General features: G+C 44.6%; 1 protein-coding gene and 1 long non-coding RNA gene across 5 annotated transcripts in view; one reads left to right on the top strand and one right to left on the bottom strand.

Annotated features, from left to right (window-relative positions):
• Positions 1–365: 365 nt before the first annotated feature.
• Positions 366–16,426, top strand: LOC105498833 (nuclear factor, interleukin 3 regulated). 4 transcript variants are annotated; one of them, XM_071077556.1, is made up of 2 exons: positions 366–382; positions 14,565–16,426. In XM_071077556.1, the coding sequence occupies exon 2, from the start codon at positions 14,737–14,739 to the stop codon at positions 16,123–16,125; it is 1,389 nt and encodes a 462-aa protein (XP_070933657.1). In that variant the 5' UTR covers positions 366–382; positions 14,565–14,736; the 3' UTR covers positions 16,126–16,426. The 4 variants fall into 4 exon arrangements, with proteins under 4 accessions (XP_070933657.1, XP_011769487.1, XP_011769488.1 ...); XM_011771185.2 differs by lacking the exon at positions 366–382 and adding an exon at positions 579–677; XM_011771186.3 differs by lacking the exon at positions 366–382 and adding an exon at positions 2,989–3,008.
• Positions 16,427–19,949: 3,523 nt separating this feature from the next.
• Positions 19,950–25,454, bottom strand: part of LOC139358082 (uncharacterized) — a 39,959-nt gene continuing 34,454 nt past the window's right edge. Inside the window, exon 3 of the long non-coding RNA XR_011612333.1 lies at positions 19,950–20,057. This is a non-coding gene — a long non-coding RNA (uncharacterized lncRNA). The remainder of the gene's footprint in view (positions 20,058–25,454) is intronic.

The following is a 25,454-nucleotide window of genomic DNA, read 5'->3' on the forward strand; positions in this document are numbered from 1 at the left end:
GTATTTGGGCAAGCCTGTGAGTCACTGTCGGTAACATGGCTCCCTTCGCTAAGGCCAGCACTGACCCACTATCCATGTATCGGTAAATGCAGGGAGTGTGCCACGTGCCTTGACAGTCCAGCGCGTAGACTTAAGAAGTCGCGGCTAGGTGCTCTTTTCCCCATTTTTTTTACTTCTCTTCTGTAGCCCGGGAATTTGGGAGAGAAGACTATCGTATCCAGTTAGAGGCAGAAATGACACTAAGCAGCTATCAGCTCAACAGAAGAGATCCCGCGCGGTCCTCTCAACCCACAGCACCAAACGCCAGTGGGCGTCCCAGTGGGGCGCACCCGGAGCGCGGACCTTCACATCCTCCGAGGAACGCCGCACCCGCGTGGCGGGGGTGGGTAGATGGACCTCAGCGAGCCTCGTTTCCTAGTCGTGTTACGCAACAACTTTGCAGCCGTCATCTTCGCCCTAATTGTGCAGGGGGCGGCGTTTTGTGCGTGGAGCTTTCCCTCCCGGCTCCGGGCCGTCGCGGCTCTCCGGAGAGGCGCCGGGGCATTTTAATCGCTGCCTCCGCCGCGCAGCCCCGCGTAGCTGCCCGGCCGCGCCAACCCCTTCCCCGCCGCAGCGCGCCCCGAGTGTTGGCAGCTTGCCAGCCGCCACCCCCCGCCTTCCCTCCTGCCCACCCCAAGGTAGGGCTCCTCTCGGGAGTGTGCCGGGAAGGGGAGGCCGAGGTCCCTGCCACGCCCGGGTAGCCGCAGCCCGCAGTGCTCGGTCGGCAACAGGTAGCCCGGCCGGCTGCGGCTCTCAGGAAGACAAAAAGCGCCTCTGCGAGCGAGTGAGGGTCGCGGGGTGCGCAGAGCCACCGCAGCGACCGGGAGGGTGAAGGAAGCCAAGAGCGGACGGGGCGGTGGGACTGGGGGCTCCCGGGTTCTTCCGCAGGCTCGCTCCGGTCGTCGGCCGCGCGGGCCGTTGCGCAACCCTCGTTACGCCGGGCATGGGGCGCCAGCCCTCGCGGGCGCTCGGACGGCGGTGGCCCTGGCCGGGGAGGGACGCAAGCTGGTAGTGGCGCCGCCGCGGAGGGGGAGCTGAGGGCGGGGAGGCGGGGCGTGGCCGCGGAGAGCCCGCCCCGGCCCGCCCCTGCCGGCCGCGGCCATTGGCGGCGGGCCGGGGGCGGGTGCAGGCGCGGCGATTGGGGCCGCGGCCGCCAGTCACGCGGGGCTGGCGGGCGGCGACGTAGCGCGGCGCTCGGAACTGACCTACTAACACACATCTCTCGGCGCGGCCACGGCGCCCGCGGACCCGGCGCGCCCGCCCGCCTCCCGCGCCGCGCCCTCGCCGCCGCCCGCCTCCCGCCGCGGCCCCGGAGGCCCGGCCCGGCCCGAGCCCCGAGCGCCGGCGGCCCGACTCGCGGCCGCCCCTTTCTTTCTCCTCGCCGGCCCGAGAGCAGGAACACGGTAAGCGCTCCGCCCACCGCCGGTCGGGGGCCCGGCGACTGCTCCCCGGGCGCGCTGCGGGCGGGCGGGCGCGGGGTGCTGGCCGCGCAGTGTGCGGGGTCGGGCTGTAAGCTGGGCTCGCCAGCAGCGGCGAGTGCGCGCGGGGCATTCATTACATAAACTTTTGCTGCCTTGTCAGGATGGGACTCGCCACCTTAAGGTGGCTGCTTTGATTGCAGCGCCTTCGCGCCGGCACGTAGTCCTGGCTGGTTTGCGCTCTCCCCCCGCTGCTGTTGCATAATGTCTCCTGATTTCAGGAAAATTGATGTTTTGGTAGAGAAGAGCGCCAGGCAGGCTGAGCCCTCTCCGAGCGGGAAGATGCTCTTTCCTCTCTAGTGTCTTCCTTTCTCGTTCCTTCTCTGGGGCTGGCGGCGTAGAGGGGAGAGGAATTGGGGGTTGAGGAATGGGGAATAGTCTTGATTTGCTTGGTGAGAAAACGGGTTGGTAGCGTGAACGGTGACGGCATTCGGAGAATGCCTGCGCGGCGTTTGTTTGTGTCAGGGGCTGTGCCTGCACAGACGTTTTCCACCCTGTTTGTCGTCAGCGTGTTTTACAAGCCCTCGGGAAGGTTGTGGGATTTGTCCTTTCATACATTGCATAATCTGCCCACGGTGAAATGTTGGCAAGGATTGCGGGCCGATGTGGGAATATGCGCGTATGTGTGCAATGATTTGGTAATTGAGGCGCAGCGTTGGATATTAGATCGTTATTTACGTCTATATTACGTCCCAAATAAACAGGTTTTAAAACGATACTACGAAACCTAAAAGCAAGAATTGCTCGGGTTGAATTCTGATCTTGGGTACTACTGGGGTTCGCCCTTTCAATGTTCTCAGCTGTTATTTTTAAATCTGGGACGAACCATTGTGACGTTTACCTCCCCACCTTCCTAATTTTAATGCATTCCATTCGATCAGCCCTTTTTCTCACCTTATTGTCATCGCTTTTTCAGACACGACAAGACAAATCACATAATAGTTTCCTGGAAATGTTGCATTATGTAACTGCCGAATTTGCTGGCAGTGAGCATAGAGAGGGAGCTAATTACGTGATTTTATAATCTTGCTACAAAGAAAGTAGGACAGTCTCAGCCTTTAAGAATGTCACTATAACAGTTTTTTTTTTCTTAAGGATATTTTAAACAGGAAAGTAGACAACCGGGTAAGCATGGAGTTTGCTCATGCTGCCGAATGTGTGTCTTTTGCCCTAAATGAAACGCGCGTTCTTCTAAATTTAGCCCTATCACATTTTAACAATTGTGGCCTCGCAGTGCTATTTCTGGTGTTTTCTCTAGGGCTGTGTGCAAATACAAGTTCAAGGCCATTTGCTGTAGTTTTAACTACACGCCTTCGGAGACCTTTGATAAGATTGTATTTTTAGGAAGGCATTTCGCAGCGCCCGGTGATTTGCTGGATGCTGGCTCCCATTTATGTTTTTAAAGGACACTTTAGGAAACTGCTGTTCTCTGAGAACAGCGGGGAATGGTCAAGTGCCATCTTCTGTTCTTGGCTTTTGTAAATAACAACAGTAAGTGAGGTCAGAAGTATTTATTTACCCCCAGATCAGATATGACCAATGGGAAACAGATATAGGTTAGTAGATCGTATTTTTGTCTGGATACCCTAGTTTTACTCATGTGAAGATGTATGAATATGTAATTTATCCAAATATTTAATTTCTTCCTGGACTGTTACATAGTGATTATGTGTGAATATATGTATATGATGGGATGTATATATCGTAACATTTAAATTAAGCGCAGGGTTTTTTTTTTGGTGGGGGGGGTGGACGTCTCTGGAACAGAGGATATTACCCCAAATAATTGCAGTCGCTTTCCAAGAAGCTAGTTGCTCTAGGCCCCCAGCTTCAGACCCCGACCTACTTTGCGAGCTCGCGGGGGAGTCCCGGGCCTGTAGGGGCAGCGTGGCGCCACCTTCCGATCGGGATCTCCAATGGCGCGTCCGTGCGGCCCCCAGTGCGCCGCTCCCTCCTGCGGGCCGGTGGGGTCTGCGAGAAGCCGGGGCTGGGGGCGGGTCTGGTAGTGGCGGGCGGGGACCTCGGGTCGGGACCGAGAAGCGCCTCCGGGCGGCAGTTATACTGGGGCTGCTCGGTGGCCTGCGCTCCTCCCTGCCCCCTCCCCACATTCCTTTGTTCTGGCGCGGGGGGTCCTCGCGGCGCCGAGGCCCCGCTGCGCCGCCCACCCGGAGGGAGGGGGGTCTCTGGGAGGCGCCGCGTGGGGGCGCGGCCGGTGGAGCTCGGGCCCTAGGGACCGGCCCGGGTCGGAGTGCGGGTGCGCTCTGGGTTCGCCCGGGCCGCAGGAGCCGGGGAGCCGGGGAGCCAGGGAGCTAGGGACCCCGGCGCCCGCACGGGGCAAACAGGGGCAGCGCGGGCGACCCGGAGTGCCTGCGTCTCAGCGGCCCTCCCTCCAACAGGGCAAATCCAGGGGCCTGACTCCGCGCCTGTTCTGCGGTGAGGTTCTGAAACCTGCAGACACCTTTGTTCCAAGAGTCTTCATTGTATTTCTGAGCGAAGCGCGTCTCCATTCTTGAAGTGAAAAAGACCTTAAGAGAACCTCCAAACGTCCACCGACCACAGAAATTGGGGGTGGGGGCGCTCCAGTATTGATAGTGATTAAAAAGGAAGGCCTCAGCTTGACTTTGGCCAGTTGAGTTGAGCCGATTTTTTTTTTAACCTTTAATTTATATGGTCAAAGGCTAGAGAGAACACTGATCTCCAGAGTTCAAAATAAAATCAAAATACCCACATAGACGCTGCTGTCCTACTGTAAAACTACAGTACTTTCATCCTGGCATAAAGACTTCCGAGGTTGTACCCATGCGGGAACTCACAGGGAGTTCATGGAGACATCACAGATGTTCTCCTGAAGCATATCAACGCAATGTGCTCTTTGTTGAAAACTGACCAAAAACTTGGCTTCTGTGGGATCATATACTACACCCCTATCCCTAATCAGTTTCCCTCTTGTTACAGGCAGTAGTTAGAGAACAGGCATCGGTGAGGTACAGATCCTAAGAGCACAGGCCCTGGGCTCACAAGAACCCTGGGTCCCAGGCCCCAGCTTGTTATCTTCCTTCACTGTCCTGATTTCCATCACTCTTCAGGGTAAACTGAGGGAATAAAACCTGTTGACCTAGTTGGTTGTGAGGAGTTCAATAAATGTTTCCTGTATTATTGACCAGCAGCCAGAATATGTGTGTGTGTGTGTGTGTGTGTGTGTGTGTGTCAGTATTTACCTTCATTTTTCTCTTTGTAAATCTCTTTGCAGTAATAGTAAGGATTCATGTTGGAATTAAGTCTATAAGATCTTTCTTGGATACTTTTTTTGTTCTAATAATTTTTTTTTTCCTGAAAACTTTGCCATTGTGTTCAATGTTAATTTCAGTTTAAGGGGAATTCCTGACAGGATTGCAGAACCTCAAACTTCCCAAGTCATTGGGTTAATGTTTTGGGGAGCTGCTTGAAGGAATAGAGAGATGAGTCGATTATAGTAGCAGGAATGAAGTGACAAGTGCTGTATTAATAGCTCAGCTCTTTCCAATTCCCTTACACATTCTGTGACTCATTTTCTGTAGCCTGGATGATTTCTCTATCTAAAACTTTGTGGTCTGAGATCAGCAGTGGATGGTGAGACACCACAGATCAGCTCTCTTGTAGGGGGTATATGTAGCCTGAAAACTAAGGCCGGTCCTGTGAAAGTGTTTATATTTGACCCTTTTGACTAACAGAAGAAATTTTCATTTGGTTTACCCTTACTCTTGCGACATAGGTCAGGCTTCAGTAAGAGTCATGAGCAGCGAAGACAGCCTGGAACTGATAGGCATCATTGCCTTTTGATACTGATCATTCTTCAGAAAAGAGATTAAGAGTTAGTATTTACTAAACTTATACTCTGCATGTGCCAGGCACAGTGTTGAGGGGCTCTGTTATCATCCACATTTCACAGATGAGGAAATGGAAACTCGGAGAAATGAATTAGCAGCCCAGGTCGCAGAGCCTGAAAACCAGATGGGGAAATTTGCACCTCGACAAAGTGTATTCTCACACTCACTGTAGTTTTTGAAACAATTTCCTTTTCTGGGTTAAAGGCTTATTTTTGTGCAGTGCAGTTATAACATCACTGTGATGCAACAGCCTGAAAATTAAAACTCTTTGTGAGAGGCCTTTCGGACGTTGAGCAATGTGCCTGACTCACCAGCTGAGTGGATTTTTCTAGTTGACCTTGCCTTGGTCATTAGAGTCAATTTCGAGATGTAAATGCGATTGCAGCATGGAATGGAAAAGGTGCAGTCATATTGCCTGGGCTTTATTTTTACCCAGGTTAAACTCGTATACTTCATGATTTCCATTGTAATCCAGATGCCATTGATGCTGTTAAAGTTGTTTATTTTTAATTTGTATTGAGGAATGAGAGCACACTTGGGATTCAATTCAAAATATAACAGAAACAATGTAATTGAAATTTCCTTTAATATTCATTTCTTGTTTTTGTAAGGTATGCCTGTATTTCACAGGGTTTAACACATTGTTTGATATCCTGTTATTTTTCTAAATTATATTTGAGTTGATTTCTATCCAGGTTGGACTTGTATGAGAATGTTGAAAGACGTTGACCTTTGATCACAGACATTACATAAGAATTTTTCAGTTTCAAAATGAATTTTTATTACTACTACCCCCAGTTATCTTTCACATTTCTTTGTAAGTAACTTTACTGTAGCTAAAAAAAACACCCAGAACTGTTTCTCGTATGGCTTTAATAAGAGAGCATAGCTTGTTTTTATGATAAGAAAGTTTACTTGAGATTTGCTAGATGCCATTTGTTAATAATCTGTGCTTTGAGGACTCAGTTTCATAGGACTCAGAGTGATGTTTATAAGCCTTTTAGTTGTCAGAACATGATGTCTTTTACTAATTAGCTTTTTAGGGGTCTTAAACTGTAATTAACTGGCCTTCAGATAAACACTAAAAATAAGCATTTAAAAATCTACTCTATTCATAAGGTAGAAAATGACATTTATAATCATCCACTGACTAGAAAAGTGGAAAAAGAAATTAAAAAGCCAAGTGAAGCAAGTTGGGGTGATTCTACATTATCATTAGAAACTTTCAAGAATTTTCTCGGCCTGACTGCCCCCCCAGCCCACCATTTTTGCCATCATTACACCATGTTGCATGTATTACTTATTCATTGGAGGATTTCCTACAACTGGGTTACTTTGTGATTGTTGATGTCCTTTTAAGGTTTCAGATTAGTTGCTACACTGATCAGTTATCTTTTCAGAAGTTTCAAGATATTAATAGTCCCCACTTTTAAGTTTCTATAGATTTTTAAAAAATTATTACTGTTCTGTTTTTTTCCCCATGTTACTTCCCATCTTTAGTGGGAGCTGTTCTTATTTCTCAAGCTGTGCAGTTAAGTGTTTGGTCATGCTAGTGTGTATGTGCTTACTCTTTGCAGACTTCAGAATAATTTAATTGTGTATTAAGTTACAAACACTGATGACCTCTTGAAGAATGTTAAGTTATACTATTTCATATTTCAATTACTTAAATTACATCAGTGATGTAATAAAATGCAGTGTTGTCATTGTATTTATTAAATTTAAATTTAATTTTCAACTAGTCCTTTTTTGAACTTGAAATATTTTCATTTATCATAAACTGGAACAGGCTTTGACACATTTATTTACGGAGGCACCCAAATAGAAAAAGTAGGTCAATTTGTTGCTATGATAGAATAGATTCTGGCAGTGTGCAAGTGTGTGTGTGTGTGTGTGTGTGTGTGTGTGTGTGTGTCTTGCCTGTCTTGATCAAGTACACATTTCTCTCTAACTTTGGGGTAAGCTGCTTCCTGGGGACAGAATGACCCTTAGAGAGGTTTAACATAGTTTTCTCAATTTAAAAATCCTTTTCTTTTTCAATGGGATTAGAAAATTCTCTTGCAACTTCATTGTTTTCTAACTGAGTTTTTTCACTCCCCATTTCCTCTGGGTTGTACACGTGTAGTGACTTCTTATTTCATCTCTGCTTTTAAATACTAGATTGTTTTCTCATCCATGAAAAGAAGTAAAGCATTTCATTGACACAGATACTGTGAATTTTACCCACAGGAAGAAAATGTAGGGTTAACATATTGCTAGTATTCATACTTTAAAAGTATAAAGAGTTGTGAATTGATTAATTGATTTGATTTTTTCATGAAAATGACATTTATCTTAAAAATAAGCATCTGCTGTCTTACTGGAGAGATGGCTTACAGTTTAACATAATTTAAGCTTACCTTGAAAACATTTTTCTTCCTTTACTGTTATCTATATTATACAACAGGGAGAAAACAATACATTCAGAGAGGAGAGGGAAAATAAGATAATTCTATAATGTTTCCAAATCATTGCGTGGATCAAATAGTATTTCATCTTCTATTGACAGAATTTTAAAAACAAAATATATATAGCAATTTGCCATAAAACTTATCCTTTAGAGATAATTAATAACAAAATGTTCTCAGAGTATATTTTAATGTTTAGACTATTAGTAAGATTTCAGATGATTGAAACAAAGCATGTTTATTCTTTTCCTTTGTAGAGCTTGGATTGTTAAACATTATTTCTGTGAGAGACCAGGGAAGATAAAGGTCTATCATAAACATAAGTAATGAGATAACTCCTCAAGGATAAATTTGGTCTAGAATTATTGTTACGAGGTTATATTCTTTTATAGAATTTTCTAAATCAAATCTTGTTCTTAAAAACAATATTTAGGTAATCTGACTTAAACTTTTAATATCTGGGCTTATGAAATGTAATTCTTGCTGTATAATTCTTGCTTAGAGAAATAGTGTGTGGACTATACAAAAGTGTTAATTAGTGATGGCACCTTCAGAGTATGTACAGAAAAATATGTCAACTGGTATGTAATAATACCTGCTCTTAAATTTCTCTTTTTTATTTGTGTTTTCAAGGAGAGTCATATCATGTAATGTGTGTAATGAAGTTAATTGTGCTGAGTGCACTAACATCATAGAATTGGCATGTAGTGTCAATTATTCACCAAAAAAGAAACTTAAGCAATGACTAATATACCACAACATTAGATGTTGATTTGAAATGATGATGCATAGATGAAGTAATTGTTAAATTAATCATAAGGGAAAATATTGAGACTTGAAATAAATTTGTTAGGTTAGCATAAATCCTGAGGCTTTTTGAAGGCATCATAAACTACTTTTGCATTTGCTTTAAGTTTATTGTTGAGGGGCATAAGGAGAGCCCAGAGCCCATCTGTGCCCAACTGTTGTGTGGTCTTGGGAAGGTCAGTCTGTCTTCTAGCTGATTAATCTGCAAAATGAGAGGGTCAGAGAGACACTGTCCCCTGCCTCATGTTGAAAACAGATTACACTCTTGGATTTGTTTAAAAAAAAATCGTGGCCGGGCGCGGTGGCTCAAGCCTGTAATCCCAGCACTTTGGGAGGCCGAGGCGGGCGGATCACAAGGTCAGGAAATCGAGACCACAGTGAAACCCCGTCTCTACTAAAAAAAACACAAAAAATTAGCCGGGCGCGGTGGCAGGCGCCTGTAGTCCCAGCTACTCAGGAGGCTGAGGCAGGAGAATGGCGTGAACCCGGGAGGCGGAGCTTGCAGTGAGCCGAGATCGCGCCACTGCACTCCAGCCTGGGCAACAGCGTGAGACTCCGTCTCAAAAAAAATAAAAAATAAAAAATAAAATAAAAAAAAATAAAAATAAATCATAGGTGACAATGTCCACAGCTATCATATTTCTTTTTCTCTATTTAACGTAATTAGAATGGCCAGGAGGTTAAAATTTTAGCAGAGATACGAAAATTAATAAAATGTTTTCTCAATTCATAAATAGTGCCAGATGTGAAACATCTCTAAGGAGGATGGAGAAAACTTCTAGATAGTATCTTTGCTGGCTTAAAGAAGTTAAGACAGCATCTAAAAGAAGTTAAGGGCCCAGGCGTGATGGCTCATGCCTGTAATTCCAGCACTTTGGGAGGCCGTGGCAGGCGGATCACCTGAGGTAGGGAGTTCGAGACCAGCCTGACCAACATGGAGAAACCCGGTGTCTACTAGAAATACAAAATTAGCTGGGCATGGTGGCGCATGTCTGTAATCCCAGCTACTCGGAGGCCGTGGCAGGCAGATCACCTGAGGTAGGGAGTTCGAGACCAGCCTGACCAACATGGAGAAACCCGGTCTCTACTAAAAATACAAAATTAGCTGGGCATGGTGGCGCATGTCTGTAATCCCAGCTACTCGGGAGGCTGAGGCAGGAGAATCGCTTGAACCCGGGAGGTGGAAGTTGCAGTGAGCTGAGATCGCGCCATTGCACTCCAGCCTGAGTGAAACTTCATCTCAAAAAAAAAAAAAAAAAAAAGGTTAAGCTAGCATGAGCGAAACTCCATCTCAAAAAAAAAAAACCAAAAAAAGTTAAGCTAGCATAGTGCCTTACTGCGCCCAAAGTAACTTAGTAAAGGGGTGTGTATTACTTAGAAATGAAAGTGACACAAAAGAGAACTGTGTGTAAATAAGACTGCATTGCACAGATGCAGAACCACCTGTGAAAGTGGAGGAGAGAGTAAAGGAACTGGGCCGGAATGTAAGCTCTGCCATTTAACTAGCTGTGTGACACTGGGCAAGTCACTTGCCTTCTGTGAGCCTTAGTTTTCTTATCTGAAAATAGTCATTGAAAGTGAATGAAGGAAAGCAGGTCAGGCTCCCAGTGCCCGTTCTGTGGTAAGTGTTCAATAAATGGCACCTATTATGATTGTTTTTGTTATTATCTCCATGACAGGAAGAAAGCCTGCACCCCAGGCCCATGTCTGTGCAGCTCTGCACTCACACCTGGTTCCCCTCCGCTCACCTGTTTGTCTCCCACCCACGACTGAGTGCCTGGTCTGGGGAGTTGGGTTTTTCCTCTCCTTGTTGATGTGTCCCCAGTCTTCCCTTGTGCCCAGTACACAGTAGGTGCTCCATATGTGTTGAATAAACCAATTAATGAATAAGAGAATCTCTCTGTTAATAAGTAAAATATCTTCTTACAATTCACAGAACATTAAAAGAAAGCATCAAAAAAGTTTTCTGGTTACAAAACTCTCTTATATAAGGTATGTGGGTGACTGTCAATGAAATGTTGAGCACCTAATATCTTCAGGTTTTTGCTAGAAGACTGCAAGTATATTTTAATTTCCACCCTGAAGTAATTCCCAGTGTAGTTGGGCACAAAAGACAAACATGTGGAAACACACACAGTGTATGTGATTATGCCTCTCTCCGTATCATCCCACAATGCTGATAAACTCTTTTTAACACTGCAAGATTATTTGATACATAATATTACAGAAAATATCCTAAGATAGTATGGTGATTTGCTGCTGAGTTGTGGAGACCATGAATGTAATATATACAGATGAGAGAAGAATCACAGATTTATAGTGACATGTCATGAAATTCAAATAGGAAGAAGATGATTAAAAACAAATGAGATGGCCGGGTGCAGTGGCTCACGCCTGTAATCCCAGCACTTTGGGAGGCCAAGGCGGACGGATCACCTGAGGTCGGGAGTTCAAGACCAGCCCGACCAACATGGAGAAACCCCATCTACTAAAAATACAAAAGTATCTGGGCATGGCGGCACATTCCTGTAATCCCAGCTACTCGGGAGGCTGAGGCAGGAGAATTGCTTGAACCCTGTAGGCAGAGGCTGTGGTGAGCCAAGATCACGCCATTGCACTCCAGCCTGGGCAACAAGAGTGAAACGCCGTCTAAAAAAAAAAAAAAAAGGAAATGAGGTTTTCTGTAGGTCTTAATGTACCAACAAAGTTGTAGAGATGATAAAGTAGACATATAGTGCTTAGACACCTAGAAGACACGAGTTAAGGAAATTTTAAGACAAATGGGGCTATTTTAGTTAAATAGAAATAGGATTGTGAAGGCTCCTTCCCAATTGGGCCCCAACCTTGGAAGGTCCTCGAAGTTTAGGAAGAGTAACTAAGACAGACAGAATGGTGGGGCATTTCAAAAGCATTACTGTAAAAACTAGTAAGTGAGGCAAAATAAAGGAGTCTGATTTTTTTTTTTTAAAGAAGGAACAAATAAGATAACACATGAAAGAGAAAGATTCTCAAGTGGAGAAAATAACCAGAATTAATAGTCTGCAAGGGATCGTATGATGTTTAAAAACTAAAAGTGGAAAAAAGTAGTGGCCAAGACTATAGTGGAGATTTGAAAGGTGCCTTGGGAAAGGTCAGTGCAGTCGTCTTTAACTGGGATATCTTCCTCTTTACTTCTCCACTCGTTTTACTTCAGCAGGAGGACTTTGCTGAATGGCAGAGTACAGACTTCAACAGAGGAAAGAATCCATTCAATATGTGGAGGAAACTGGGCTTTCATGTTAAAGGATAAAACCTAAATGCAAATTAGAGGAAACAGTATTGTTGGCTGGGCGTGGTGGCTCATGCCTGTAATCCCAGCACTTTGGCGAATCACCTAAGGTCAGGCGTTCAAGACCAGCCTGGCCAACATGGTAAAACCCTGTCTCTACTAAAAATACAAAAAAATTAGCTGGTGGTGTGCAACTGTAACCCGAGCTACTCAGGAGGCTGAGGCAGGAGAATCGCTTGAGCCCGGGAGGCAGAGGTTGCAGTGCGGCAAGATTGCGCCACTGCACTCTAGCCTGGGCAGCAGAGCGAGACTCTGTATCAAAAAAAGAAAAAGGAAATAATATTGTTTAAATGATAAATAGGAAGATTCCTTCTCTGCAGCATCATTGCTGACTGTGACATACTCCTTGCCTTCATTTCCCATTAAAGTTTCATTATCAAAGAACAGAAACTTGGAATTCATAATCACAAATTTCTCTGAGTTACGACTAGCTGTTCCCTTAACTGTGTTGGCTCAGTTTAATGGGCAAAAACCTGGCATGAAACATTATTCTTTATGATCCTGAAATTATTACATAATTCCTTTCATTCCTTCTGGAAAAGACAAAAGAAGCTGGCAGGCTTTTCCAATTGATAAAAGTAAACTTCACTTTATTAGTCATTATGAAACTAGGCATAAGAAAGAGATAGTGACATCATGTAAGAACATTACATCTTTTTTTTTGAGACGAAGTCTCGCTTTTGTCCCCCATGCTGGAGTGCAGTGGCGCGATCTCGGCTCACTGCAACCTCCGCCTCCTGGGTTCCTGGGTTCAAGCAATTCTCCTGCCTCAGCCTCCCGAGTGGCTGGGATTATAGGCACCTGCCACCATGCCTGACTAATTTTTGTATTTTTAGTAGAGATGGGGTTTCACCATGTTAGCCAGGCTGGTCTCAAACTCCTGACCTCAGGTGATCCACCCACCTCAGCCTCCCAAGGTGCTGGGATGTACAGGCACAGCCACCACGCCCGGCTCATTACATCTTTTTAGTATGGTGGGATAAAGTGCTATTGTGTGCAGATCGTGCTGATGGAACCATTGTTGTACCACATCTATTTCATGAAAAGTATTACCAACTGGAATATTAGGCAGAGAATCAGTGTCTAGAAACATAGCTAAATTCAAAAGCCCCCATGCAACGATTGCTATTGGAACATAACATGGATTTTATTAACTCAAGCTAAGGCAATCGTCAGGCCAAATTTGTACTGTAAGTATTTCATCAGTGGAAGAGGAAACTAATGAATGATTCTATTCTTGAGTTCTTATATTTTGCTTGAAACTAATTCATATAAATGAAAGAAATTTTTTTCTGTAACTATATTCTCTTGGTTTAAAATAATTTTGTTTCAAGAATGCACTATACTTTTTAAAAACCCCTTTGAATAAAATAGTGTTTTTTTTGTTTTGTGTGCGTGTTTTTTTTTTTTTTAGATGGAGTCTTGCTCTGTCACCAGGCTGGAGTGCAGTGGCGTGATCTCAGCTCACTGCAATCTCCACCTCCCGGGTTCAAGCGATTCTCCTGCCTCAGCCTCCCGAGTAGCTGGGATTACAGGCGCACGTCACCACACCCAGCTAATTTTTGTATTTTTTAGTAGAGATAGGGTTTCACCATGTTGGCCAGGACGGTCTCAATCTCCTGACCTCGTGATGTGCCCGCTTTGGCCTCCCAAAGTGCTGGGATTACAAGCGTGAGCCACGGTGCCTGGCCTAGTAACTGTTTTTTAGTTCAAAGCTACTCTGTAACTGAAATCTGAAATCTATTTTGACAGAATTTTCAAGATCACAAGAAGTATTCTGGATGCTTCAATGTTGAATGTTTGATAGAACAATTCAAAGGAATCAGAAAAAAAAATTTCTAATCTCTTAAACTCAGATGCTTGTAAAGAGATGGCTTGATTGAGAAGAATCCTTTTCATTGAGTTGCAGTGAGTCACCTGGTGGAATTTGCTGGAATATAAGCCTACCAGGCAGTCAGGGATGTGATGGGCAGGTTTATGTCCACGTTAAGGTGTAGATTAAAACCAACAGCTCCGTTGTTAATGTGGCTTTTACTTTAGTTTTTGTGGAAGAAATTTGTCTCCATTTATATTGTATTCTATATAGGAGTGCAGAACTTTTTTTTACTCATGTTAAAGTTTACTTGGTTAAGTCCCTTTTAAGAGGTGAGCATATTGCTTGGCAGTGATGTAAATATTAGGTAACGTTATTTAGAAGCACCACGGTATGCATGTACTATTTAGAAACTTAACCAACCAGAGGTTATCTGTCATTTCCTTCCTGTAATTGCCCACACCCAACTATTTCTCCATTTTGCCTCATTAAATACAGCCTTCCTCTATATCTCTCTGGGCAGAGGTTATTTTTCCCTTACTTTCCTGGACCACATATTCTCTTACTGATAGGTCTCATTAGGGATTTGTCCTTTACAGCTTTATAGTTTAGGTATTTGGGAACTTATTTCCTTTTTGAGAATGCTAACTCGTTGAAAGAACTGTGGCCGTGCCTCATCTGTGCTTGTATGCCTTACATGCTTAGCATATTTCCTTGTACATAATTTGTAGTAAACATTTATCCAGTGAATAACTGGGATTTTTTTTTTTTATTCATGTATTGCAGATAACCACGGAGGCCCAGCTTCATTCAATAAGGACCCTGAAGGATTTATCCCAGACAGTAGAACAAAAGGAAGAATATTGATGGATTTTAAACCAGAGTTTTTAAAGAGCTTGAGAATACGGGGAAATTAATTTGTTCTCCTACACGCATCTATAGGGGAAGGTTGTTTCTGATGCAGCTGAGAAAAATGCAGACCATCAAAAAGGAGCAGGCATCTCTTGATGCCAGTAGCAATGTGGACAAGATGATGGTCCTTAATTCTGCTTTAACGGAAGTATCTGAAGACTCCACAACAGGTGAGGAGCTGCTTCTCAGTGAAGGAAGTGTGGGGAAAAACAAATCTTCTGCGTGTCGGAGGAAACGGGAGTTCATTCCTGATGAAAAGAAAGATGCTATGTACTGGGAAAAAAGGCGGAAAAATAATGAAGCTGCCAAAAGATCTCGTGAGAAGCGTCGACTGAATGACCTGGTTTTAGAGAACAAACTAATTGCACTGGGAGAAGAAAACGCCACTTTAAAAGCTGAGCTGCTTTCACTAAAATTAAAGTTTGGTTTAATTAGCTCCACAGCATATGCTCAAGAGATTCAGAAACTCAGTAATTCTACAGCTGTGTACTTTCAAGATTACCAGACTTCCAAATCCAGTGTGAGCTCATTTGTGGACGAGCACGAACCCTCGATGGTGGCAAGCAGTTGTATTTCTGTTATTAAACACTCTCCACAAAGCTCACTGTCCGATGTTTCTGAAGTGTCCTCGGTAGAGCACACGCAGGAGAGCTCTGTGCAGGGAAGCTGCAGAAGTCCTGAAAACAAGTTCCAGATTATCAAGCAAGAGCCGATGGAATTAGAGAGCTACACAAGGGAGACGAGAGATGACCGAGGCTCTTACACAGCATCCATCTATCAAAACTATATGGGGAACTCTTTTTCTGGATACTCACACTCTCCCCCACTACTGCAAGTCAACCGATCCTCCAGCAACTCCCCGAGAACGTCGGAAACCGACGATGGTGTGGTAGGAAAGTCATCTGATGGCGAAGATGAGCAACAGGTCCCCAAGGGCCCCATCCATTCTCCAGTCGAACTCAAGCACGTGCATGCAACGGTGGTTAAAGTTCCAGAAGTGAATTCCTCTGCCTTGCCACACAAGCTCCGGATCAAAGCTAAAGCCATGCAGATCAAAGTAGAAGCCTTTGATAATGAATTTGAGGCCACGCAAAAACTTTCCTCCCCTATTGACATGACATCTAAAAGACATTTTGAACTCGAAAAGCATAGTGCCCCAAGTATGGTACATTCTTCTCTTACTCCTTTCTCAGTGCAAGTGACTAACATTCAAGATTGGTCTCTCAAATCGGAGCACTGGCATCAAAAAGAACTGAGTGGCAAAACTCAGAATAGTTTCAAAACTGGAGTTGTTGAAATGAAAGACAGTGGCTACAAAGTTTCTGGCCCAGAGAATTTGTATTTGAAGCAGGGGATAGCAAACTTATCTGCAGAGGTTGTCTCTCTGAAGAGACTTATAGCCACACAACCAATCTCTGCTTCAGACTCTGGGTAAATTACTACTGAGTAAGAGCTGGGCATTTAGAAAGATGTCATTTGCAATAGAGCAGTCCGTTTTGTATTATGCTGAATTTTCACTGGACCTGTGATGTCATTTCACTGTGATGTGCACATGTTGTCTGTTTGGTGTCTTTTTGTGCACAGATGATGATGAAGATTAGATTGTGTTATCACGCTGCCTGTGTATAGTCTAATAGTCCATGCAAAGGCTGTATATATTGAACATTATTTTTGTTGTTCTATTATAAAGTGTGTAAGTTACCAGTTTCAATAAAGGATTGGTGACAAACACAGAACTCCGGCTCCATTGCATTTGATTTGATGGAAAAGAAAAATCAATTTAAGTTACAAAACTAAATATTAAGCTGTTTTACATTTTATATGGGGGAGTTTTCTCCCCTGAATAAGAGAAAACTGAAGTGCTAAGTTCAGCAAATAATTTGTTTTTCCAGACTATCAGTTGGAAAACCTTCTAAAGAGAAAGAAAAGAAAAATAACAGTGAATTTTCTTGCATTCAAGACTAATTCACTAAATTACTTTATATTATATATTTTTCTGTAAAATTATGTTTTCTCTATAATTTTCTTAAGTATAAAAATCCAAGTTGTTTGGTAACAGCCTCTTCTTAGTTATCTACCCTTTAAGTATGACACATGGATGTGGGTAGTTGAGTCACTGACGCATTTTATTACAGTCTGTTTTAAAAGAGTAGATAAAGACTGAGGATGAGGCATTTTTATGTTATTATAAGTCTTAACAGTTCTAGAGTATAACAACCTAGGGAACTAAGCTAAACACTAATTTTATTTAGTTGTTAACATTTCAAAGAACACGTCAATTACCACATGCCAACATATATAATCTGAGTATATATAATGACATTTTAGAAGATTTGTTAATGATGAATAGAAAGAATGGCTCTATATCTTCAGATATTAGCTTAAAAATTATAACATAGAAGTCCAAAAAAAAAATCTTCCTAAGTAAATTGAGGATAAGACCATGATTGGTTATTTGTCCAAGACCCTCAGTTGCCTTATAGAAGTAAGCGTGGTCAAACGTGGACCCAGTGCTTCTGTTGCAGTGCGTGACTGGCATCTGCCTCTGCGTCTGGGATGGGGTGGAGTTGGGGGAAAGTTGTGGGGGTTGGTAGGCGGGCTGGGCATTAGTCAGGCACAGCTTTCTCCAGAGATAACTGCTCACTGAAGCCCTCTCCAGAATCATCTCTTTCCACACTGACCTCTTTTCTATTCTAGAAGTGGGTAAAAGACTTGAGCAGTCCTGGAACAGGTGCAGAGTGACAGTGACTCAGCCCTCACTTCTCACTCGCATCTCATGTTGGCAGGGAGGCAAAATGCAGGCAGGAAGAGCCCAAGGGTAGCATCCCGTTTTAGGAGTCTGCAGTCTTTGTGACTGCCCGCTTTGAGCACAAGCCTGATTTTTGATATGCTAAATTTCCTGCACTTTCATATTTTTAAAAAGCATGGTGCTTTGTATTAAAGGCACTGCCAGTAACACACACACACACACACACAGGTCATCCACTTTGTCCATTCTGCCACAGGGGTCACTTTCCTCTCTGAAATCTGGCTCTTAGGGAAATGTGCCGCCTGGCTCCGCTCTTGGCCTTCTCTCTCCAGTATTTTACTAGTGGCTGGGTGAGGCTCAGAGGCCGACTCTTCTCATTTGTGAAAGTTATAAAGCAGGGAAGGAGAGCTAAAATATCCGATGGGAGTCAGGACCCAAAAGCCTTTGGCAGTCTAGATGGGTAGGATGAATCTAACAACACAAAATATCATAGGGATACAACGTAAGGCCAGGTTCCTACATTAAAAAAAAAAAAAAAAAAAAAAAAAGCTATCCAAATTCACAATTGGGAGAAAAATAATAAAATAACTACATTTAAAAAAATGAGTTTTAGTTCCCTCAAGCTTACTAAGAGTCAACAACGGTGGAACGCTGGGTTGTGTCAATGCAAATAGCATTCCAAGCACAGGTGGCTGTCCTCCGTACCTGGGGTGCACACTTGATAAGAGGAGCAACAGCAGACTTTCCAAAGGAGATGGGCGAGTTTGTAGCCGTGAAGTAAGATAAAACACTAAGATAACTATTGGTAAATTGTCCAAAAAGGGATCAGCCTTACACTCTGGGCTACTGAAAGGGAGAATAAGTAGATAATAGCAAGAAAGGTAAATCTCGAGTAGTTTTCTTTTTTTTTTTTTTGGAAGAACTTTGATCTCTCAGAGCAGTGCGGAAGCAAACAGCACCTTCCCCGGTAATCTGTGAATATTAGCGCTCATGGTGTGTAACACACTCAGGTGTCATCATTTGAACTCTTTTCCTTAGCCTTTTTTTGCCTTTTCAAGGATCGAAGTTATCATTGGGATCATGTTTAAAATGTGACTCGTGGCCGGGGGTGGTGGCTTACACCTATAATCCTAGCACTTTGGGAGGCCTAGGTGGGAGAATTGCTTGAGCCCAGGAGTTCGAGCCAAGACAGGGCAACATAGTGAGACCCTGTCTCTACCCCCACTCCCAAAACTCCCCCCAAATTAGCTGGGCATGGTGGCACATGCCTGTAGTCCTAACTGCAGGAGGCTGAGGAGGAAGGATTGCTGGAGCCCAGGAGTTCGAGCTGTAGTGAGCTGCAATGGCACCACTGCACCCCAGACGGGCAATAGAGCAAGACCTTACTTATCTCAAAAGAAAAAAAATGTAACTCCTTAGGAATAAAAGGAATATCATCAACAAACAATTCCAATCCCACTAGAGACCAAGCAATGTAAAGTAAAATTACACCTTGACACTTTGGTTTCATGATGTTAACCAACCAAACACCACCGCCTCTCCTTCCCACTCACAGAGCCCCCAAGAATGACAGAAGATGTGTTTAAAACCAAATAAATGTATATTCAAAAATAAGAAACACAAACCTCAGAGCTCTAGAAGGTTTAAGAATTCCCAGCAAGGTGGCTATCCGGCCGGCCCAGATAGTGGGAGGAAGCTGCAGTCAGGCACAACCCAAGAAAGCTCCCACTGGGTTCCGCCCCAGTGACGGAACAGGAGAGGCCTGTGGGGAACCTGAGTGATCCTCAGGGGCATTGGCTGGGCGAGGACACAGCAGCCACAGCCACCAGCCAGGCCAATTGCAGTAGGGAGCCACGCAGGGCAGAGTCGGGGGGTCGGGCGGGGCCTGCGCCCCATAGCCCCCTGCTCCCCTGTGCGGTGCATGCCTGTGCGTGCGTCCCGCAGGAAGGCTGCGTATCCTGTGTCCATTGTTTGGCCTTTTTTTGGTTTTCGGTTTTTTATTTTGTGCCCATTTTTATAAAGAAGAATGCTGAGACTCTGAGAGGTTGACTTGTCGGAACTCCCAGCTGGCCATCAAAAGCGGCGGTCAGGTCAGGCACTTTGTTCTTACCCCCATTACCCGGGAAATGAGACTAAGGCATCTCTCCAACCTGCATGAGAAAAGGAGCATCCAAAGTGGCTTTCCTCTGTCAATCAGTGAAACTGCTGTCTAAGCATCTACTTGTATAGACGTATAATAACTGTGTAATAACTATTCTTTTTTATCCTCAACCAGCAAACATTCCCAAATAAAAACAGACCCCATCAGTGTAGATCTTCCATTGCTCACGGATACGCACACGTGTTTCCTCTCCTGAAGTCAAATTCCTCACAAATAGGCACCTTTTTGACACACAGCCATTGTTAATTAAAACCTTAAAAGAAATCATGTTACATTTTAAAAAAACTAGCAGCTGTTAAGCTCATTTTTGAAAACTATGAATTATTTCTCAGAAATGAAAATCATTGGCAGCACCCACCTGGTGTGTGTTGTTCTCTGTTCTGTGGGGCAGAGGTGGGGAGCTGTTGAAGTGTAGTATAATTACCACTGAGATGTCTTGGGCTGGGCCACCAGCTACCTGCACCAGAAAAATTTAAATAAGAAAAACTTGTGGCCGTGTGTGGTGGCTCACACCTGTAATCCCAGCACTTTGGGATGACAAGGCGGGTGGATCACCTCAGGTCAAGGGTTCGAGACCAGCCTGGCCAACATGGTGAAACCCTGTCGCTACTAAAAACACAAAAATTAGCCATGTGTGGTGGCGGGCACCCGTATTCCCAGCTACTCAGGAGGCTGAGACAGGAGAATAACTTGAACCCGGAAGACAGAGGTTTCAGTGAGCCGAAATTGTGACACTGTACTCCAGCCTGGGTGACAAGAGCAAGACTCCATCTCAAAAAAAAAGAAAGAAAAAAAACCTTGCCAAGGATGTGAAATTGTGGCATACTCAAAATGCCAGTGAGGATACAGAAGTAAGAGAATATGCAGAATTATGAACCATAGTCTTCCCAGATAAATGTACACGAGGATATCTTCTGGAAAGGTAATATAAAATACAACTGGTTTAAAGAGTCAGCCACGCATGGTGGCTCACATCTGTAATCCCAGCACTTTGGGAGGCCGAGGCGGACGGATCACCTGAGGTCAGGAGTTCGAGACCAGCCTGGCCAACATGGTGAAGCCCGTCTCTACTAAAAATACAAAAATTAGTCGAGAGTGATGTGTGCGTCTGTAATCCCAGCTACTTGGGAGGCTGAGGCAGGAGAATTGCTTGAACCCAGGAGGTGGAGGTTGCAGTGAGCTGAGATCGTGCCACTGAACTCCAGCCTGAACAACAGGGCAAGACTCCATCTCGAGGGAAAAGAGAGAGAGAGAGAGAGAGAGAGAGAGAGAGAGAGCGAGCTTGGCAGTAATTCCCAGAGGTTGCTTATTTTGATTCTAGTGGACGTAAGGAAAAACTTAATTCAAGAACTAATGAAAATAAGACCCAGGGTAATATGAGCACCGGAGAACAGATGACACTTAGTGACGAAGAGGCGCTACTTAGAAAGTCGGGAGAGAGAAGCTGTCACTGCTAAGTCACGCTGGAGCCCGGCAAAGAGTGGTTACTGTCTGCTGAGTATCGATAAGGCTACAGACAGGCAAACAGAAGTACTTCTGTAGAGCATTCGAAAGGAAACTAGTTCAGCTAAGTAGCCCAGACAGGTATGACGGCTATTTTTTTACACCTCATTTTTGTCAATCTGATCCACTTGAGAAGGAAAAGGTTACTTTGGGAAAAATACCTTAATAAAGTCCAAGGTTCTGGAGGTCAAGAAACTTTTGAAAGAGCACATGGAAGAAATCAAGGTAGGAAAGGAGAGAGAAAAAGGAAGTTGTTCAAGAATAACATATCTATCTAACAAAAGGGAGATGAAGAACAGGAAGGAAACTTAAAATTAATAACCCCTGAAGTAAACATATTTCAGTATAACAGGGTTTAAAAAAAAAAAAAGTTGTTCTAACAGCTATGTCAGATTTCCAGTGAGAGAGGGAACTTTCTTTCTGAGAAAAGAACTTCGATATGATACCAGGGTCCCAGCAGAAACGCTAAAAACGGTGATGTTTATAGATGCCTGGCACAAACATAGTTCAGTTTCTTTGCAGAGAAACTGAGTCAGATGATGGTGGTGGTTTGTGCTTTTTCAGGGCAGCGAGGAGGATTACTTTTGAAAGGAAGAGGATGGAGGAGAAGAGAGAAGGGAGGGGACCCTGCCTGGCTAAAAAGCCAGTGCAGACTCCCTGTGGGTGGGCAGCCACAGGACCCAGAAAGCCACCGTCTGATTCGAAAGAGTTTCCATTGCTGAATGGAAACAGGCCAAAATATTTCCTCCTCAGATTTTCAGTAGGTCCTACTAGACTCAGAAATGCTTTTTGCGAGTGAGTTTTTGTTTGCGGGACTTTGTATGTGAGTGAGCATTCTGCAGAGCAGCTTTCTGAAAGCAGGAGCCCAAGGCCATGGCCATGAAGGCTGACCTGAGAAACCTGCAGAATCTGGAGGGAGACTTGGACTTTGATGACCCATGCACCTAAGACCTGGAGGTCATCTTATCTAGATCTCAGGGGTTGCAGCACCCCCACCTGCTCATTTTCAACAACCATGAATCGCCTAATGGATACCCAGTTCTGTGCAATGTGCTGTAAAGGAAACATAACAAAAAGAGACTATCTCCTTGTGAAGAGTTTTAAATCTACTTGTAAAGACCAAAATTCTAGAAGTAGTAAGAGCCAATAGAGTACATTATCAAGAGGTAGAATATGTAGAAAGAAATCTATCTGGCTGGGTGCAGTGGCTCACACCTGTAATCCCAGCACTTTGGGAGGCTGAGGCGGGCAGATCACAAGGTCAGGAGTTCAAGACCAGCCTGGCCAAGATGGTGAAACCCTGTCTCTACTAAAAGTACAAAAATTAGCGGGGTGTGGTGGCGTGTGCCTGTAATCCCAACTACTCAGGAGGCTGAGGCAGAGAATTACTTGAACCCGGGAGGCGGAGGCCGCAGTGAGCCAAGATTGTGCCACTGCATTCCAGCCTGGGCGACAGAGAGAGACTCCGTCTCAAAAAAAAAAAAAAGAAAGAAAGAAAGAAAGAAATGTATCGACCAAAGAAACTCAGAAAACAGAACTGGGCAGAAACTAAAGGACGTTTTGGCAATTAAAGAACCTGGATTCGTCGGGTGTGGTAGTCACAACTGTATTCCCATCCCTTTGGGAGGCTGAGGCAGGAGGATCGCTTGAGCTCAGGAGTTCGAGTCCAGCCTGGGCAACATGGGGAAACCCCATCTCTACAAAAAATTTAAAAATTAGCCGAGTGTGGTGGTGTGCGCCTGTAGTCCCAGCTGCCCGAGAGGCTGAAGTAGGACAAGTACTTGAGCCCAGGAGGTTAAGGCTGCAGTGAGCCGCGATTGCACCATGGCACTCCAGCCTGGGCGACAGAGCAAGACCCTGTCTCAGGAAAAAAAAAAAAGAAAGCGAAAAAGAAAGAACCTAGATGAGAAGGAAAATTTAGAACTTGGATGAGCAGGGAAGACGTGTTGGGCATGAATACTACTGTTGGGGGCAGGGCGTGGTAAAGTGATGAAATACTCTGCATCATTGCAGAAGGGAATTTATTCAGAGGATTAGTAACAGAATTCAAAGATAAACATAGAACCAGTTGCCAAAGGACCTTGAATTCCAGGCTTAAGAAAATGCCTTTGATTCACTTAGATGGCTGGAGGAAACGTAACCTTGTAACTGCTGCTGAAAGACCTACCGGGGCATCAGCTAAAGGTGAATCCAGGTAGGAGAGTCAGGAGAGCAGGTGAGCAGGGGTCAAGAAAAAGATCTGGAGAAGCTGAAGAGCTCTTCCTTCCCTGGGTACATTAGTGCGTTCTGAACACTTCAACAGCAGTGAAATCCCGGCAGAGCCAGGGTCACTGAAGATGGTGGATTGTAATGAACCTATTCTTCCTTTTCTGCAAAGTATGATAACTATCATGATGTTATTTTTTGCTTCTTCAATTTGTAGTTGCTTTTGTCTTGTATGCCCCAAGTGGCACCTAATATCATACCAACATCAGTACAGAACAAAATTGGGATAACTACTGAGATAATTCAAGGGAAAATATTCCGAATTTTTTGATATTGTAAATGAGTGTGTTTCTAGAAAAATCAAGATAATTCTCTATATTTTCCACTTTACTTGCTGTGAACATGCAAATTAGGCCTAAAGCTTGCAAAACACATTTAAAAACTCATTTTCTCCAGGTAGAAAGATGCGTCTTAGCACCTCCTCAGAGTCATGGAATAAGGCAGAAACGAGGGAAGTGTCACTCTTCCCATTCATTAAGTTTGAGAGTAAATTAGCCTCAGGCCAGAAAGTTCTAGGATAGAGCAAAGTGTACTATAGGCCGAGCATGGTGGCTCACGCCTGAAATTCCAGCACTTTGGGAGGCCGAGGCAGGCAGATCACCTGAGGTCACGAGTTCAAGACCAGCCTGGCCAACATGGTGAAATCCTGTCTCTATTAAAAGTACAAAGAATACAGCTGGGACACACCTGTAGTCCCAGCTACTCAAAAGGCTGAGGCAAGAGAATCGATTGAACCCAGGAGGTGGAGGTTGCAGTGAGCCGAGATCACACCACTGCACTCCAGCCTCGGCAGCAGAGCGAGGCCCTTGTCTCAAAAAAAAAGAAGAAAGAAAGAAAGAAAAGTATGCTGCAATAACTGGTGAAAGCCCCAAGGTGGGGTGGCTCTTGCCTGTAATCCCAGCACTTTGAAAGGACAAGGCAGAAGGATCCCTTGAAGCAGGAGTTTAAGACCAGCCTGGGCAACACTGCAAGACCCCGTCTCTATAAAAATTTTTAAATTAGCTGAGGTGGTGGTGGGCACCTGCAGTCCCAGCTGCTTGGGAGGGTGAGGTGGAAAGATTGCTTGAGCCCAGGAGTTTGAGACTGCAGTGAGCTATGATAGCTCCATTGCACTCCAGCCTGGGTGACGGCGAGACCTTGTCTCTTTAAAAAAAAAAAAAATTCAAACTTCTTTTTTCCTCTCTGTGCTTCATATTGGGTAATAAATAAATAACTGGGGAAAGCAATCAAAAATGGCTAAGCAGAAGAAAATACAAGCGATGGCTAGAGCCTGCTACTTTTATTTGTCCCTGCCTAATGTGCTTGCCAAGTTCTGTTTTATTTCAGTACCATGAATAGCATACCAAAACTTAAACGGTGACTTACACGTGCAGTAACGCGTATTTATGATGAAAGCGTAAGAAAGAATGAACAACAGGTCATTTTTTAGTATGCCTTTTATGTACTTTAAACATACACAGTCACAGTGAGTGCTAAGGCGAGAGCCCTGCTGGCATTTCCTTTGCCCCCTCTTCCCACAATTGTGATTGAAGAACTAGGTGACCAGGCTGCGAGTGACAGCAGATTTGGAAGCTGCTTCAGAGGAATGTTCTGCATTTGCAGAGGGGAATTGTTTCCCTGGGGACATGGCTGGCACAGCTGGACTCCATGAGCCCCAACTCCCGAGGAAGTGTGGTACTCTGGGCTTCTGCACGACGCCGCTAACATTCACTGTACTTTGAGAGCTCTTTCTGTGTCCCAGAAATAGCCTTTCACAGAGCTTGGCAGGGAAATGTCAGTCACTTGGCCATGTGCACAGAGTGGGTACGTGGGGAGAAGGAGGTGACTTTGAGAGCCACACTCCTAATCACTGTGCAACACTGCCTTAGGTCTGAGCTGGTAGCATTTTTAAGGGCAAAAAAATCATGGAGGAGAGGATGAGAAGTACAGTGATTATTCTATCCCATCAGTTTAGGCCGCAAGAGCCTGAACTAGTCTGTGGGCTACCACCACTGTCCCCAGTGCCAGTGAGCCCTGCACCGTCTACCATGCTGTGCCCACTGCTACAGGCTGACCATCTCCCCAAAGCCCACATGGAGACACACTG

This window comes from Macaca nemestrina, chromosome 14, assembly GCF_043159975.1.
Source record: "Macaca nemestrina isolate mMacNem1 chromosome 14, mMacNem.hap1, whole genome shotgun sequence".
In the NCBI taxonomy this organism is placed as follows: Eukaryota; Metazoa; Chordata; class Mammalia; order Primates; family Cercopithecidae; genus Macaca; species Macaca nemestrina.